Below are 18,765 nucleotides of genomic sequence, written 5' to 3' on the forward strand. Positions count from 1 at the left end.
GCCAAATTGTGCGGTAATCATTTTTATCCAGGCTGTCATACAAAGAAACGATGATGAACACGTGCAAAAACAAGAGAACCGAGGAAATATGAATAACTGATCATGCTTTAGTCAATGTATGCTGTTTCCGGAGCTTTTTTTTTCTATGCATTTTTGTTGCTTAGTAAAACAAATACTGTAGCTGTGGTTTGCCTTTTTTTGCTGAATAATTTTGTCATATTTTAAAATATTTTCCTCATATTTTGATGGTTTAATCGAACTTGTAGGATTATGAAATAATATCCTATGTATCTATGTATTAAATAATATCCTGTAACCAAATATCCCTTCCGGACATCGCTTTTGGCCACTACTGTACATCTTGCTGAGGCTGAAAAATAAAGCCCTATATTATCCTATGGGTAAAAATACTCTGGCTATGTAACAATGACAACAATGCACTTAAAGGGTTAGTTCACCCAAAAATGAAAATTATGTCATTAATGACTCCCCCTCATGTCGTCCCAAGACCTCCGTTCATCTTCAGAACACAGTTTAAGATATTTTAGATTTAGTCAGAGAGCTTTCTGTCCCTCCATTGAAAATGTGTGTACGGTATACTGTCCTTGTTCAGAAAGGAAATAAAGACATCATCAAAGTAGACCATGTGACATCAGTGGGTTAGTTAGAATGATTTGAAGCATCGAAAATACATTTTGGTCCAAAAATAACAAAAACTAGGACTTTATTCAGCATTGTATTGTGTTCCGGTTCTGTTGTGGATCCGCGTTCAGTGCCGCCGCTGACGTAAGACGCTGCTGACGTGTGTCTGGTGTAAAACGAAAAGGCCTAGTTTTTGTTATTTTTGGACCAAAATGTATTTTCGATGCTTCAACACATTCTAACTAACCCACTGGTGTCACATGGACTACTTTGATGATGTCTTTATTTCCTTTCTGGACAAGGACAGTATACCGTACATACATTTTCAATGGAGGGACAGAAAGCTCTCGGACTAAATCTAAAATATCTTAAACTGTGTTTCAAAGATGAACGGAGGTCTTACGGGCTTGGGACGACATGAGGGCGAGTCATTAATGACATCCTTTTCATTTTTGGGTGAACTAACCCTTTAAAGCACCACTAGCCAGTGTTGGCTATATGTAAACCTGGCCATGTTTCCCACAGGCACTCACCAGTCTGCTGATCTCCTCCTGTCGGTCTGGTGCTGATCTCGCTGTGGCTTTGATCATGGTGGAGGTTTGATTATCTGTCAGTTTCTTGATGCACCGCTGCCCTGCTACAATGTTGCACACCTACGAGAACAGCAAAGCGTATAAGAACAGAGACTGTGGTCTATGGCCATCCCAGCGTGAGGAGGACAGGACTCACCTCCAGGGGCAGGTAGGTGTGTTTCTGCTCCTGGCCCACCTGTAGACAGGGCAGGTGCGGGTATTTCAGCTGCAGGTTGTACTTCTGCTTGAAGTATTGAGCCACTGTACATTCTACCGTCTGTCCGCTTTCAAGCTGCAGGGGAAACCTGGGGACACGATTGATATGGAGCTAATAATATGACAAAATGATTTGAATTTGAATTGTGTAAATTTTAATTATTTGCAAGTGTAATCTAACAAAATTGAATTTTAGGTGGTAGTTTAAATAGTTCTGAATTTGATTTTTTTAAACTAATATTGAACATTTGAAATTTAACAAATTGAAAGGTTTTTATGGCTGAATTTTATAGACATGTATTTTCAAACAGCTAGTTTTTTTGTTCTGAATTCAAATACTGCAAATATTCAGTTTAAAAAAATACAGAATCAAGTTTTCAAGATGAAGAAATTCGGAACTTCAAATTCAGTTTTCTAAAATTCAATCTCAAAAATTCAAACTCAAAAATTCAGGTCTTACAGAAAGTAGGTCACAGGTCATCCACAGGGAAGAGTAGATGATCTCAGAAAAGTCGAACAGAGCATTTTGGTCCATTAGGGACTGCAGAAGGTTTCTTAAACATGAATGATTTTGTGTTTGTTAGCGTTCTCATCACGTGAGACATTTGTCTAAGCAGTCTCTGGTGTTTGTTTTAAAGTATATTTTGTGTAAAATTGATTAGAACGCCACTGTGTCACCTACAAAGACAGGACGAGAGCGGCGCGGCGCGACGCAACACAGTGCTTGAAGCGACTGTTGCAAAGAGCTGAGGATGGGGAAATAGGATGGGGAATCCGTGTGCTGTTGGGGATTTCACGGGTCGCGTCGCTCCGCTCGCGTCTGGTCTAGACTGCGTCGTACATGTATGGCGTTATATATGTGCCTCATTCCTGAGCGAGTAATTGTAAGTTTTGAGCACAGAGAACTATATTTTGCAAGCACTTTGCATTATATTTTGAACAGAAATTAACAATCGCAAAAAAAAAATTCGTTTGAGCAAAGAAAAAACGATTCCGTGCTCAATACATGTATTTGCTATTATCCATATTAACGTGCAATAATAACTCCTCTCACGCAGTTTACTCAGGTGCTCTCTCACAAACTTATTCTCTGCGCTCCAGTCAAGTCCCTCTCTCTCTCTCTCAACCTCTTAATTCTGTGCGCGCTCAACTCTTGACACACGCGCGCTCAACTCTTGACACACGCGCGCTCAACTCTTGATACACACGCGCGCTCAACTCTTGACACACGCGCGCTCAACTCTTGATACACACGCGCGCTCAACTCTTGACACACACGCACGCTCAACTTACAAGTGTGCCACAAAATCAACCAATCGGAAAATTAGAGGTCAATTGTGATTGGCTGTTGGTCTCCAATCACCACGCAGTACAAAGAAGAAGAAAAAGGAATTTTATGGATAGATGTCTTCTCTAGTATGGAATGCCAAAGCTGACTTAATTAAAAATAAATAAATACATAAATAAATAAATATACGAAGAAATGCAAAAAAGCAAAAATACATAAACAAATATACAAAGAAATGTAAAAAAAAAATACAAAGAAATGAGTATTTATACTTTTATTTCCTTATTTATGTATAATTGTACTTTTTTCACACATTTTTTATTTATACATTTATTTATTTCCACTTTTATTTATTTACACATTTATATATTGTATTGTATTATATAAATTGATTTCCAGGGGCGATCAGCATCATATACTGCATGTCCAGTTCTTAATATTAATCGATAAACTACTCAGTTATTATAATAATAAGGCACTATGGCTGTTATCAGTAAAATAAAATTGACAAAAGTCATTAAGTCATTAAAAGTCAAAATCTTAATACAGAGGAGAATGTTTTTACACTGCAATTACAATTGCATAAAAGTCGTAATGAGATTAAAGTTAAAAATAAAACATTTGAATATAGAAATATGAAATGATGGAATCAATTAAATTGTATGTTTAAATATGAAACTAAAACAGCCAGTAGGTGGCGGTAAGTCACTGTCTTAAACGAGTGAGTCATATCATTAATTCAGACCGATTCATTCAAATACTGATTCATTCAGTTCGGGAATAAAATTATCTCATACATGGGCTTTTTTACAGCATTTTTAAATGCTGACATTTTTTATTAATGTTGGTGCCACGTCGCCCCGCCATAATTTTGATACCTGAGCTGTACAGTTGAACATAACACGTGGTGTTTTTTCCCCGAAGTTCAGTATTTGAATGAATCGGTCTGAAATAATGATATGACTCACTCGTTTAAGACAGTGACTTACCGCCACCTACTGGCTGTTTTAGTTTCATATTTAAACATACAATTTAATTGATTCCATCATTTCATATTTCTATATTCAAATGTTTTATTTTTAACATTAATCTCATAACGACTTTTATGCAATTGTAATTGCAGTGTAAAAACATTCTCCTCTGTATTAAGATTTTGACTTTTAATGACTTAATGACTTTTGTTAATTTTATTTTACTGATAACAGCCATAGTGCCTTATTATTATAATAACTGAGTAGTTTATCGATTAATATTAAGAACTGGACATGCAGTATATGATGCTGATCGCCCCTGGAAATCAATTTATATAATACAATACAATATATAAATGTGGAAATAAATAAAAGTGGAAATAAATAAATGTATAAATAAAAAATGTGTGAAAAAAATACAATTATACATAAATAAGGAAATAAAAGTATAAATACTCATTTCTTTGTATTTTTTTTACATTTCTTTGTATATTTATTTATGTATTTTTGCTTTTTTGCATTTCTTCGTATATTTATTTATTTATGTATTTATTTATTTTTAATTAAGTCAGCTTTGGCATTCCATACTAGAGAAGACATCTATCCATAAAATTCCTTTTTCTTCTTCTTTGTACTGCGTGGTGATTGGAGACCAACAGCCAATCACAATTGACCTCTAATTTTCCGATTGGTTGATTTTGTGGCACACTTGTAACGCTGTTGCAAGTTGAGCGTGCGTGTGTGTCAAGAGTTGAGCGCGCGTGTGTATCAAGAGTTGAGCGCGCGTGTGTCAAGAGTTGAGCGCGCGTGTGTATCAAGAGTTGAGCGCGCGTGTGTCAAGAGTTGAGCGCGCGTGTGTCAAGAGTTGAGCGCGCGTGTGTCAAGAGTTGAGCGCGCGTGTGTCAAGAGTTGAGCGCGCGTGTGTATCAAGAGTTGAGCGCGCAGTTGAGCGCGCGTGTGTCAAGAGTTGAGCGTGCGTGTGTCAAGAGTTGAGCGCGCACAGAATTAAGAGGTTGAGAGAGAGAGAGAGGGACTTGACAGGAGCGCAGAGAATAAGTTTGTGAGAGAGCACCTGAGTAAACTGCGTGAGAGGAGTTATTATTGCACGTTAATATGGATAATAGCAAATACATTTATTGAGCACGGAATCGTTTTTTCTTTGCTCAAACGAATTTTTTTTTTGCGATTGTTAATTTCTGTTCAAAATATAATGCAATGTGCTTGCAAAATATAGTTCTCTGTGCTCAAAACTTACAATTACTCGCTCAGGAATGAGGCACATATATAACGCCATATACATGTAGCCTAGTAAGCATAAGGTACGAGTGTGAATTAGCCATTAAATGTCTTACAATAAGCCTACCTACCTAATGCAATTGTCCTTCAATATTAAAGTCTTCTCTACTGATTGATGACTGACTCAGTAATAAAGACGGTCTTTGCCGCCATCTAAAATTACAGGTGAAATATTTTAACTTATGCTGCTGTTCACGGCCAGGGACTATATTTTTCAAGCGGAAGGTAGGCTTTTGGTGATTTTATTCATGAAAGTTGCACTAATATATATATATATTTTTTTTTAACTTTAATATGATCATTGAGTGGTAATCGCTTTAGAAAACAATAAGGTACTCAAGGCTAGTGCTGTCTCGTGAATAAGTCACGTCTGTCGGCCGTTTCACACCGCATGCGTGAGCAGCGCGTATTTCTTTCGGCGTGCATGAGTGCATCCACACCGGGAGCAGAAGAAGCGCGTGAGCGTCGAGCAGGAGCGGCGCGTGAGCAGCAGTGAAGCGGGGGTTTCGCAGGGGGTTTCGGCGTCGAATCTGTTTTTGCTGCACTTCTCCACGCTCAATTAAAGTAAATACACTTTTGATGGACAAAATTTCACACAAAAAGTGCCCAAAATGCACAGAATAAGCACGTCTAGTGAGTTTTAACAAGAACTTGAGTAGGCAAAAAAAAAGAAGAAAATGAAGACTAAAAAATAGTTAGGCCTATAGAAGATTAGGCTACCTCTTTAAACTTGTTTTTAATTATTCAGTTTGGGTGAATATATATTTTATAAATATATATTATATTTAAAATAAATATAATGGTGTATTATATTTATTTTAAATATATATATATATATATATATATATATATATATATATATATATACACTCACCGGCCACTTTATTAGGTACACCTGTCCAACTGCTCGTTAACACTTAATTTCTAAGCAGCCAATCACATGGCGGCAACTCAGTGCATTTAGGCATGTAGACATGGTCAAGACAATCTCCTGCAGTTCAAACCGAGCATCAGTATGGGGAAGAAAGTTGATTTGAGTGACTTTGAACGTGGCATGATTGTTGGTGCCAGAAGGGCTGGTCTGAGTATTTCAGAAACTGCTAATCTACTGGGATTTTCACGCACAACCATCTCTAGGGTTTACAGAGAATGGTCCGAAAAAGAAAAAACATCCAGTGAGCGGCAGTTCTGTGGGCGGAAATGCCTTGTTGATGCCAGAGGTCAGAGGAGAATGGCCAGACTGGTTCGAGCTGATAGAAGGGCAACAGTGACTGAAATAACCACTCGTTACAACCGAGGTATGCAGCAAAGCATTTGTGAAGCCACAACACGCACAACCTTGAGGCGGATGGGCTACAACAGCAGAAGACTCCACCGGGTACCACTCATCTCAAGGCTACAATTTGCAAGAGCTCACCAAAATTGAACAGTTGAAGACTGGAAAAATGTTGCCTGGTCTGATGAGTCTCGATTTCTGTTGAGACATTCAGATGTTAGAGTCAGAATTTGGCGTAAACAGAATGAGAACATGGAACCATCATGCCTTGTTACCACTGTGCAGGCTGGTGGTGGTGGTGTAATGGTGTGGGGGATGTTTTCCTGGCACACTTTAGGCCCCTTAGTGCCAATTGGGCATCGTTTAAATGCCACGGCCTACCTGAGCATTGTTTCTGACCATGTCCATCCCTTTATGGCCACCATGTACCCATCCTCTGATGGCTACTTCCACCATGTCACAAAGCTCGAATCATTTCAAATTGGTTTCTTGAACATGACAATGAGTTCACTGTACTAAAATGGCCTCCACAGTCACCAGATCTCAACCCAATAGAGCATCTTTGGGATGTGGTGGAACGGGAGATTCGCATCATGGATGTGCAGCCGACAAATCTGCGGCAACTGTGTGATGCCATCATGTCAATATGGACCAAACTCCCTGAGGAATGCTTCCAGCACCTTGTTGAATCTATGCCACGAAGAATTGAGGCAGTTCTGAAGGCAAAAGGGGGTCCAACCCGTTACTAGCATGGGGTACCTAATAAAGTGGCCGGTGAGTGTATATATTAATGGTGTATTATATATATAAAAAAACTAGTGTAAACTAGCCAGAAAATATTATATATAATTTAAACTTTCTTTTAGTTTATGTAACACAGACAGCTACAACCCAAATTAAACCCAAGTGTGCGGTTTTGTGTGTGTGTGTTTTGTAGTCTTGTAAACATATCGAAAGTATGACTGAAACGAATAGATTGGAGCTGTTTTCTGGGTTGTTTTGTTGTTTAACATTTATGTGAATGTTGTACACCTCCCCATAACAAACTTTCAAGACTATCAATTTTATAGGCTAAATTACCAACTTCTAAAACTTCGTTGTAAAGAATTGCTCGCTTATATATGTAGCTTTGGAGCCGAGCTGCTGTGACTGTACAAAAGCTTCCAGTGTGAATACTCTCGCCCGTCTGCAGCTGCAGTGGCGATGTAGTTACGCTGACGCGCTGCTCAAGTGCCGCTCACGGATGCGGTGTGAAACGGCCGTGAAGCACTCCGGTTCGCGTCGTATTCACGATACAGCACACCCTCTCGTACCTTATGCTTACTTGTACGAACGACGCAGATCTAGACCGGACGCGAGCGGAGCGACGCGACCCGTGAAATCCCCAATAGCACACGGATTCCCCATCCTATTTGTGACCATTGCAACAGTCGCTTCAAGCACTGTGTTGTGCCGCGCCGCTCGCGTCCTGTCTTTGTAGGTGACGTGACACAGTGGCGTTCTAATCAATTTTACACAAAATATACTTTAAAACAAACACCAGAGACTGCTTAGACAAATGTCTCACGTGATGAGAACGCTAACAAACACAAAATCATTCATGTTTAAGAAACCTTCTGCAGTCCCTAATGGACCAAAATGCTCTGTTCGACTTTTCTGAGATCATCTACTCTTCCCTGTGGATGACCTGTGACCTACTTTCTGTAAGACCTGAATTTTTGAGTTTGAATTTTTGAGATTGAATTTTAGAAAACTGAATTTGAAGTTCCGAATTTCTTCATCTGAACAAAAAAACTAGCTGTTTGAAAATACATGTCTATAAAATTCAGCCATAAAAACCTTTCAATTTGTTAAATTTCAAATGTTCAATATTCGTTTAAAAAAATCAAATTCAGAACTATTTAAACTACCACCTAAAATTCAATTTTGTTAGATTACACTTGCAAATAATTCAAATTTACACAATTCAAATTCAAATCATTTTGTCATATTATTAGCTCCATAGATTGACAGGATCAAGACTTAAATCCAAATTGGCAGTTATCTTACAAACTATTTGACGGCAGAAAACAAAGATGCACTTCATTGGGATACACATGTAAGTGTATGTCGCACATCAATGTTAAACATGCAAATAACAATTTTAACCCAGGGTTTACTCATGCACAATGTGAAATTAGTGATGCACCGAATTTTCTAAAGATTTCATTTAGCCGAAAACCAAATAATAATCATTTAATCACATTTATCAATCCTCAAATAAAACTGTTGCATATAAACATTTAAATTCCACAAGTCAATTTTTATATCAACTTTTTAATGATATGAACTCCAGTTCGTTGTTGATAGATATTTAATCTACAGGTGAAACTCGAAAAATTAGAATATCGTGCCAAAGTTAATTTATTTCAGTAATTCAACTTAAAGGGTGAAACTAATATATTATATAGACTGATTACATGCAAAGTGAGATATTTCAAGTCTTTATTTGTTATAATTTTGATGATTATGGCTGATGAAAACCTTCTCACAATATTCAAATTTTGAATTTGGGGTTTTCATAAGCTGTAAGCCATAATCATAAATATTATAACATATAAAGGCTTGAAATATCTCACTTTGCATGTAATGAGTCTATACAATATATTAGTTTCACCTTTTAAGTTGAATTACTGAAATAAATGAACTTTGGCACGATATTCTAATTTTTCGAGTTTCACCTGTATATACCACTTTTTAGCTCACTGCAGTTTTAAGGGAAAAGTACTCAGCAATGGAGTTGACTTATGATTTTTTACATGGTTTGTCTTAAAGCATATTAAAACACCAAATAGACATTTAAACAACATTAAAAGCTTGCTTTTCATCACAGGGGGACTTTAAGTTAAATATAATGAATAGAGCTTATATTTAGCAAAATGCTGCTAGAGTTATTTAAAGAGACACTGATAACACTGAAAGGCAGTTTAAAATGCACCATTTGAGAAGCGCTAATTAAACGTCACCATTTCGGGTTATGATTTCGTCCCTCCAAAACTGTTTTGGCCACCGCCGTAAATTCATTTTCTGACAAATATTTTAAGTTGCATCACTGAGTGAAATATCAAAAACTAACTCAAAGAAGGAACATTATGAAAAATGGAACAAGTGTGAACTCCCAAATGAAAATGACACTATTGCTCTGTTTCCAGAACTATACTCACGTTTGGTGACTAGCAGGGCGACGCGTGACGTTACAGACGCGGTACTTCCGTTTCATTTGACCACAGTGCGTGACCTCCACCTTCAGACCTGGAAATGTCCACCGGAAAAAAACTTAAGCAGGATTAAGAAGCTTGTTATGGCTATTGTTATTTGAGGTTTTCAAAACAACAGCAGCTCAAACTACAAAACTAGACTGCATGAATTATAAATCAACAAATCTGTCTACACTTCAAGCATTCGGTTTAATTGACGGACACCTCGTTTCTGTTTTTGTCATGCTGCTCCTCTAGCCAACTTATTTTACAGTTCCCTGCACCAGAATCTCGGCATTTCACCAGTGTTAGAAACTGGGCGGCACTCACAGCCACGGCAGGGTACCAATTACAGTCTTCAGTATAAGACTAAAAACGTATTCCCTTTGGAATGCTTGATTTTGTTTTTGGGCTCAACTAGAATAGGTTTTCATGCTTGAAGTTCAAAATCACATTATTTTCCCCATTTTCTCCATTGTTGTGGCTCCTCTCTTCCCAGTCTGTCAGTAACGCTCTGTTTAGTTCCTGTCTCTATGAAGCCCCTCCTTCTGAAAAGCACACTGTGCTCTGATTGGTCGGCTGGAGCAGTGTGTTGTGATTGGTCGAGCGCTTCGAGTGTGTTTGGGAAATGTCCCGCTCTTACCATAACCTCCAAATTCAACACACTACTAACTAACTCAACCAGGCCCCGCCCCTTTATTCTGCGTATTAATTATTTAAATGAGGAATATTGTGACGTGTTCGTTCCCGGAAGAAACTCAAGACTACAATGGAGGCGTTTCAGGGAGTGACAGCAACATTACACACAAAGAAGAAAGATGAACATGTAAAAAAGCATTATAGTACCACTTTAAATCGATTTCTGTATAAAAGCATGATATCAAAATGACTCATCCAATTCGATTTAACAAATAAATTACAAGGCAAAGCCGTGGCAGGGTGCTGAGATCATCCAATGACCTCACCTGATACTTCATCTCAAACTAGTAGGGGTGTAAAAGCACACATCTTTTCACGAATGCAGCATTGTTTTAACCACTGCACATGCAGGACTTCACGGTGTGTGCGGAGTAAAATTTTAAAACTCTCGAGTTTCCCACTTGGATGGGATAATACACTTTATATCGATATACTTTGAGGCGAATGCATCTGAAAAACAATAAAGGATACAGAGTGAACTGCTGTGTGAGAAGTGCATGATCCAAGTTATCCTAAACATGAGATGTGCTTTATAAGTGCTTCAAACACACTCATAACCATACAGTTTACAGCGGCTCGCCCTCCTGTCAGATGTGTGTGCGGTTTAATGATTAAAGTCGGCATGAAACGGAAGTCTTTTTTTCTCTATTGTGACTGTATATCTGAGTGAAATTGCTTCTGGAACAAGAACAAATGTAGGGCGGGGCTTAATTATGTCCATGGGGAATTGATTGGATGGTTGTGGTTTGCTATAGAGAGCCTAAGCCCCTCCCCTCCGCTTCCGGCTCATGGGACCTTATTTTGGAAAAAATATGTATGGTAGTCAATGGCGAGAGACGACTTATCTTTTTATTCCGTCTGAACTGTGCCCTGAATTACACATATGATCTTTGTCAATTTAAAAGATAATTATGAAAGTCAAGAAAGGCGCAGTTTGTCATAAAACAGAAGAGTAACATTTAGTTTTATGTGAAAATCGCTCAATGAACTACATCTCCCGGGAAGCGAAACAACGAGCGAGATCCGCTGCTCGTGTGTGTGCAGTCTGGTACAAAACACTCGATGATGGCGTAACGTTACGATTATAACGCAAGACTAGAGAAACAATGACAGACGTTAGCTTCAGTAAAGTTAGCTTCATTCATTGAGAGAAAATGTGCGCCTTTGGGGTTTGTAGTCTTTACGTATTTTCACAGTCTTATACCTCAACAGTTTTACATCAAACTGCGACTTTCTTGACTTTAAAATGTATCTTTTAAATTGACAAACATCATATGTGTAATTCAGGGCACAATTCATACGAGATAAAAATATTTGTTGTCTCTCGCCATTGACTACAAAACAATATTTTTCCGAAATAAGGTCCCATGGTGGTTGACCGGAAGGGGAGGGGCTTAGGCTCTCTATTGGATGATGTCATGTGATTGACAGGTTGCCCCGCCCTAGTCATCAGAGAAGAGAAGAGCTGCAAGAGGGAGGGGGAGTTTTTCTAACTAAAGATTACCAGGAACATGAATTTAACAAAACAACGATGTGCACGGATAAATCATTCATAAATACTACAGTATTCCATAAAAAAAAGAAAGGGTTGTCATTATTGATTTCATGGTGACGCACTCGTTTTCCTCAGTGAATAACTCATATCTTACGGTTTTATCCTTTATCTGTAAATGTTAGTATTTCCATTTTGCATAAAGGCTCTTCCTGACGGCAAGCGAATCTCCAATAATCTTCACAGGCGCACGTCAAACAGACAGAGTGCATTAATAACATACATTTTGTCAACATATTTTGCCTCTCTTCCCTTATTTACAGCAGGACCATAAACTGTAGTATGAGGAGTGTGTTGCATTGGATGACAGACCTTTTTATTTAACTTTTTTTTTTTTTTTTCAGTAAACCACTGTTTAATAAAAAATCGTTTTTCCCTTCGCCTTACCGAATTTCATTTCATTTGTCATTTTTCTGATGGCTGTTATCATGCAGGTGCTAAGGTGTTGCCAGGTTACTTTGTGTGATTGTTTGAATGTTGCTAGGCAGTTGCTAGGCAGTTGCTAAGGTGTTCAGAATGAAGGAGAACCCCACCTTTGATCTCCTTGGTGAAACGGACCCTTTGCGAGTCCGTAAGTGTCTTGGGCTGCTCATCAATGTTGCGGATATCCAGAACTTCACACATGAACTCAATGACAGGCTGAGCTTTATAAAAGGCCGTTGCAGATACTGAAAACAAAAACAGAGTTTGTATATTTAAGTACAAAACATTGACGTTTCTGACATTAAATAAGTGAGCAATCAAGAGAGAAAAAAAAGACGTCACCGTCGATGTTGAGCATCATCTTCCACATGGCTGGCCGGACAGACTGATGGAAGCCGAACCACACCTCCCTGCCTCCACCCAGAGGATGGTAATATCCTTCAGGAGGGGAAAAGAAGGAGCGTCCCACTGGAGTGTACCTGCAGATGAGAAAGACGGATGGTCCAATAGCTCCAAATCGTACTGTAGTGTGTAATATGGCTGTTTGTGAAGTTTTAAAGATGAACATGCATGACAAATAGAGTCATTGTCTCCCAAAAGAAAGAAGCGATTCTGAATTGCCTAAAAAAAACGAGTCGTCAGCAATGAACCTCCATAGGTTTGCATGATGCCAGACTATGGTGTTCATTGGCTGCCTCCGAACAACGTCTACTTTGACCCTCAAACACTAGTTGTAGCTGAGACTACAAGTCGAGAAAAGTCGAGAAGACGCTGTTTTCTGCTCTGCAAATCCACGCTGATGCACTTTCCAAAGAATGAAACTCTGGCTCGAATTGATATGGTAAAACCGACGCCATCATTACTGTTTATAGAGTTTAGAGAGGCCGAATCCTTTATCGAATCGTTTCAGACACTGTGAGAAAAGAGCTGATGCTGCAGAAAATGTAAGTGTTTTAAAGTGCCCTTGGATGCATGTACACTTGTTGTAGGAGACTCCAAAACAAAATAAGGAGCCTTTAAAATAGCAGAATAGGTGCATTTAAAAAATGTAAAATAATAGGGCCCTATGAAACATTTCATTTTTCTGGAATTAATTTTTTACTGTGTTTTCAGTAAAAAAAAAATCTGAATTTATGATTTAATACAAATGTATCATTAAAAACAGCAATCAAGACATTTTTTAACTATTTAATTAATCTTTTAAAATGTAACTGAAACGTTTACTGATAACACTAAAACATGGTAGAAAAAATGTGTGCTATTCCTTGGAAACAAAAAGTAAAAAAAAATTATTATTATAATTCTATGAATAATAATAATAATAATTTTGCACTTCAGAATTCCTGGACACTATTATATTTTGTGATTCGATTAATTATACAGCACTACGTTTAATTAATTTTAAAAAAATGGTCAAATTTCGTTACATTCTATTACTGTATTCCATTACTGCATTCTTTTACTGCATTCTATTACTGCATTCTATTACTGTATTCTATTACTGCATTCTATTACTGCATTCTATTACTGCATTCTATTACTGTATTCTATTACTGCATTCTATTACTGTATTCTATTACTGTATTCTATTACTGTATTCTATTACTGTATTCTATTACTGTATTCCATTACTGCATTCTATTACTGCATTCTATTACTGTATTATATTACTGTATTCTATTAATGTATTCCATTACTGCATTCTATTACTGCATTCTATTACTGTATTATATTACTGTATTCCATTACTGCATTCTATTACTGCATTCTATTACTGTATTCCATTACTGCATTCTATTACTGCATTATATTACTGTATTCTATTACTGTATTCCATTACTGTATTCTATTACTGTATTCCATTACTGCATTCTATTACTGTATTATATTACTGTATTCCGTTACTGCATTCTATTACTGTATTCCATTACTGCATTCTATTACTGTATTCCATTACTGCATTCTATTACTGTATTCTATTACTGTATTCTATTACTGTATTCCATTACTGTACCCATTACTGCATTCTATTACTGCATTCCATTACTGTATTCTATTACTGTATCCATTACTGCATTCTATTACTGTATTCTATTACTGTATTCTATTACTGCATTCTAATACTGTATTCTATTACTGTATTCCATTACTGTATTCTATTACTGTATTCTATTACTGCATTCTATTACTGCATTCTATTACTGCATTCCATTACTGTATTCTATTACTGCATTCTATTACTGTATCCATTACTGTATTCTATTACTGCATTCTATTACTGCATTCTATTACTGCATTATATTACTGTATCCATTACTGCATTCTATTACTGTATTCTATTACTGTATTTCATTACTGCATTCTATTACTGTATCCATTACTGCATTCTATTACTGTATTCTATTACTGTATTCTATTACTGCATTCTATTACTGTATTCTATTACTGTATTCCATTACTGTATTCTATTACTGTATTCTATTACTGTATTCCATTACTGTATTCCATTACTGCATTCTATTACTGCATTCTATTACTGTATTATATTACTGTATTATATTACTGTATTCCATTACTGCATTCTATTACTGCATTATATTACTGTATTCCATTACTGCATTCTATTACTGCATTCTATTACTGTATTCTATTACTGTATTCCATTACTGCATTCTATTACTGTATTATATTACTGTATTCCATTACTGTATTCCATTACTGTATTCCATTACTGCATTCCATTACTGTATTCCATTACTGCATTCTATTACTGCATTCTATTACTGCATTCTATTACTGTATTCTATTACTGCATTCTATTACTGCATTCTATTACTGTATTCCATTACTGTATTCCATTACTGTATTCCATTACTGCATTCTATTACTGCATTCTATTACTGCATTCTATTACTGTATTCTATTACTGCATTCTATTACTGCATTCCATTACTGTATTCCATTACTGCATTCTATTACTGCATTCTATTACTGCATTCTATTACTGTATTCTATTACTGCATTCTATTACTGCATTCTATTACTGTATTCCATTACTGTATTCCATTACTGTATTCCATTACTGCATTCTATTACTGTATTATATTACTGTATTCCATTACTGTATTCCATTACTGTATTCCATTACTGCATTCCATTACTGTATTCCATTACTGCATTCTATTACTGCATTCTATTACTGCATTCTATTACTGTATTCTATTACTGCATTCTATTACTGTATTCTATTACTGCATTCTATTACTGTATTCTATTACTGTATTCCATTACTGTATTCTATTACTGTATTCTATTACTGTATTCCATTACTGTATTCCATTACTGCATTCCATTACTGCATTCTATTACTGTATTATATTACTGTATTCCATTACTGTATTCCATTACTGTATTCCATTACTGCATTCTATTACTGCATTCTATTACTGTATTCTATTACTGTATTCCATTACTGTATTCTATTACTGTATTCCATTACTGCATTCTATTACTGCATTCTATTACTGTATTCCATGTTATACATTAAATTCCATTTTCACGACTGGATTCCGTGATTCTGTCTGCGCTTCCTGTATCGCTGATATCATAGTGCCAGGTTGCCCGTGCCCTGCACGCCCATGCCCAGCGTACCTCATGGAGGCCAGGTGTCTCATGGCCACGTCGAGGGCTTGGACAGATTCCAGCGGGACCTGCAGACGTCCACTGACCAGCGTCTCCTGCAACAGCCTCCACGACACCTTCGCCAGCCAACGAATGGACACTTTAAAGATGCGATCTTTCCCCTCTCCAGGGATGGTCACCTCGAAGTCAACCTACGACATGAAATTACATTGGAAATTACATTGATTACAATTAAAGGGTTACTTTTTGTGCGCAAAAAACAAACAAAAATAACGACTTTATTTAACTATTCATTTCCTTCTCTGTGGGCCTCGAGTGAGTTCACGTAGTGAAACTACGCAACGCTTCTGGGTTGTACGTGTGAGACAGCTCTCAGATTTAATCAAAAATATCTTAATTTGTGTTCCGAAGATGAACGAAAGTCTTACGGGGTTGAACAACATGAGGGAGAGTAATTACTGACAGAGTTTTCATTTTGGGGTGAACTAACCCTTTAAGGCTATGGAAGGCTTGGCGATATTCATGTCATGTTGCTTTGAAACTGATCAATGAGTTTTAGAACCGATTCATTGAAACAGGATGTTTGAAACTAGTTTAATGAAAGGAATGTATTGGAAATTTAAAAGGTACACTATGCCCTCTAGTGTTTAAAAAACAAAACTACATGCATTTTGCAGAAGAACATTGTTTTGTTTGTGCTTGGGCTCTGCGTGATGAATATGTTTATCCTAATGCTCATAAAACATTCCCTACTAGGCTTAAGAGATATAACCAGTTTAGATGGAAATATCTCAAGCACGGGCGAGTGACATATGTACGCAAATGTCCACGACAACCATCCCGTCAGGTCTAAAATAAAAAAAGGCTTACCATCGTGAATCAGGGTAAGACAAAAACACGTTTTGGAAGAAGGAGTGATGTATATTGACTCATTATTTAAATGGTTAATTTTGAACAAAATAAGTTACATAGTGTACCTTTAATAGCCAAATATATATTATATATATATATATATATATATATATTGTGAATCGCATTCTCATCAATTAAATAATCTACATACCTTTTCGCTGCCTATAGGTAATGCTAAAACAGTGTAGATATTCTTCTTCCCATCGTACACTGGCTTTCGGTCACCAAAGAGCTGCGGTTTGAAATGTTGGACCATGTATTCCACAACCTCCCTGTGAAGAGTCACATTTAACTGTGATTATTCATATTTCATAAAACCTGATCAAAACATTATTTTGTGATAATGACCGGCTGAATGTACCAGATCTAACTCAATACACAACCACTGCCAAATATATACATATATACATGGACACACATAACCATTCAAATGTTTTGGATTTTAAAATATTTTTGAAAGAAGCCTCTTCTGCTCACCAGGGCTGCATTTGTTTGATCAAAAACACAGTAATATTGTGAAATATTATTACAATTTAAAATAGCTGTTTTCTATGTGAATATATTATAAACTGTCATTTATTTCCTGTGATCAAAGCTGAATTTTCAGCATCATTACTCTTCATTTCAATTATTATCTTTATTATCATTTAATGATGAAAACAGTTGTGCTGCAGCTTCAGATTTTTGTAGAAACTGATACATTATTTTTTTGATACATACATCTATTCCACAAGGAACAGAAAGTTCAAAAGAACAGCATTTATTTGAAATAGAAATATTTTGTAACATTAAAAATATCTTTACTGTCACTTCTGATCAATGTTATGTCCTTGTTGAAGAAGACAATTAAGAAAAAAACTTTTTGACCCCAAACTTTTGAACTGTAGTATAAAATATGATTTGTGTAATAATAATAATAATAACAATAATGAATTTCATTTTTTTTTTTTTTATAAATGAATGCATTAAACCTAAATTTTAAACCCAATTTGATTTACAAAATCAAATCGATTTAATTTTTTAAAAATCAAATTGCATTTAAATACGGGTTAAGAAAAATGACTTAAAGTAGTGGACAAATACTTCATATATAAATCAATACTTATATAAATAAATCCTCTAATCAAAAACAACTGTTGAGCTGTAACAGGCAATGTCGCTGTGTAAGTGAAAACATGATTTTCAGATTATTTGCATCCTTTTCTGCCTCAAAAAGTGGGTCCAAAAGCATTGAAGCGCACTAGCTCGGCTCAGTCGCGCTCATGCAGTGGTGACGGCACGAAGACGTCACGTTTCACACTCATCCTCACACTTGTGCAGACGCGTCAAGAATAAACCAGGCTTAAGTTGTATTTAACTCAGCAGGCAGAAGGCTTAGCTGAACTGAAATACAGTTACAGATGAACAGGAACCAACCGTTGTCTGTGCACGTCTACGAGAACATTTTATCTTACAACCTTTTCAGGGGAGAACAGGTTTCTTTCAAGGTCACACTTAACGTAAGAGAGGAACTGAAATATGTTGGCCCTCGCCACACTGAACCGTGCAAATCTGCCGTGTTTAACTCTACTGATCCAAACGGTTTTAGAGAATCACTTATAATAGGGGAACCTTCATATTAGAAAAAAAGCTAACTTTTATTTTCACATTTTCAGTTACCATTTCAAATTTTGTTTAATTTTTAATCATTTTGTTAGGTGCTTTAGTCATTTTTATAAGTTATTTTCATTTCTATTTACTTCAAATCATTATTTTTCATGTCATTCTACCTAATTCCAAATTCAATGTAGATAAATAACTATTATATTATATTTATTTTATATTCTTTTTAGCGCTATCAAACTGATTATTCGTGATTAATCGCATCTAACAGTTTGTGAATATATAATATATGTGTCTGTATATATATATATATATATGTATAATATATATATATATATATATATATATATATATAAAAATATACACAATATATTGTATATACACATTTTATATATACAGTATATATACATATATATATATATATATATATATGTATAA

The 18,765-nt window shown here is 36.2% G+C and overlaps 1 protein-coding gene across 1 annotated transcript in view; it reads right to left on the reverse strand.

Moving 5' to 3' along the window:
• ago1 (argonaute RISC component 1) overlaps positions 1-16,996 on the reverse strand; it is a 31,877-nt gene extending 14,881 nt beyond the window's left edge. The window contains exons 1-7 of the mRNA XM_056243298.1: positions 16,877-16,996; positions 15,823-16,004; positions 12,514-12,650; positions 12,282-12,416; positions 9,465-9,552; positions 1,372-1,519; positions 1,176-1,295 (exon numbers count right to left, since the gene is read on the reverse strand). Of these exons, the coding sequence (XP_056099273.1) occupies positions 1,176-1,295; positions 1,372-1,519; positions 9,465-9,552; positions 12,282-12,416; positions 12,514-12,650; positions 15,823-16,004; positions 16,877-16,981 (915 nt within the window). The 5' untranslated portion in view covers positions 16,982-16,996. The remainder of the gene's footprint in view (positions 1-1,175; positions 1,296-1,371; positions 1,520-9,464; positions 9,553-12,281; positions 12,417-12,513; positions 12,651-15,822; positions 16,005-16,876) is intronic.
• Between the last annotated feature and the right edge of the window lie 1,769 nt (positions 16,997-18,765).

This window comes from Rhinichthys klamathensis, unplaced genomic scaffold (genome assembly GCF_029890125.1).
Source record: "Rhinichthys klamathensis goyatoka isolate OS25496 unplaced genomic scaffold, OSU_Roscu_1.1 h1tg000784l_1, whole genome shotgun sequence".
NCBI lineage: Eukaryota > Metazoa > Chordata > Actinopteri > Cypriniformes > Leuciscidae > Rhinichthys > Rhinichthys klamathensis.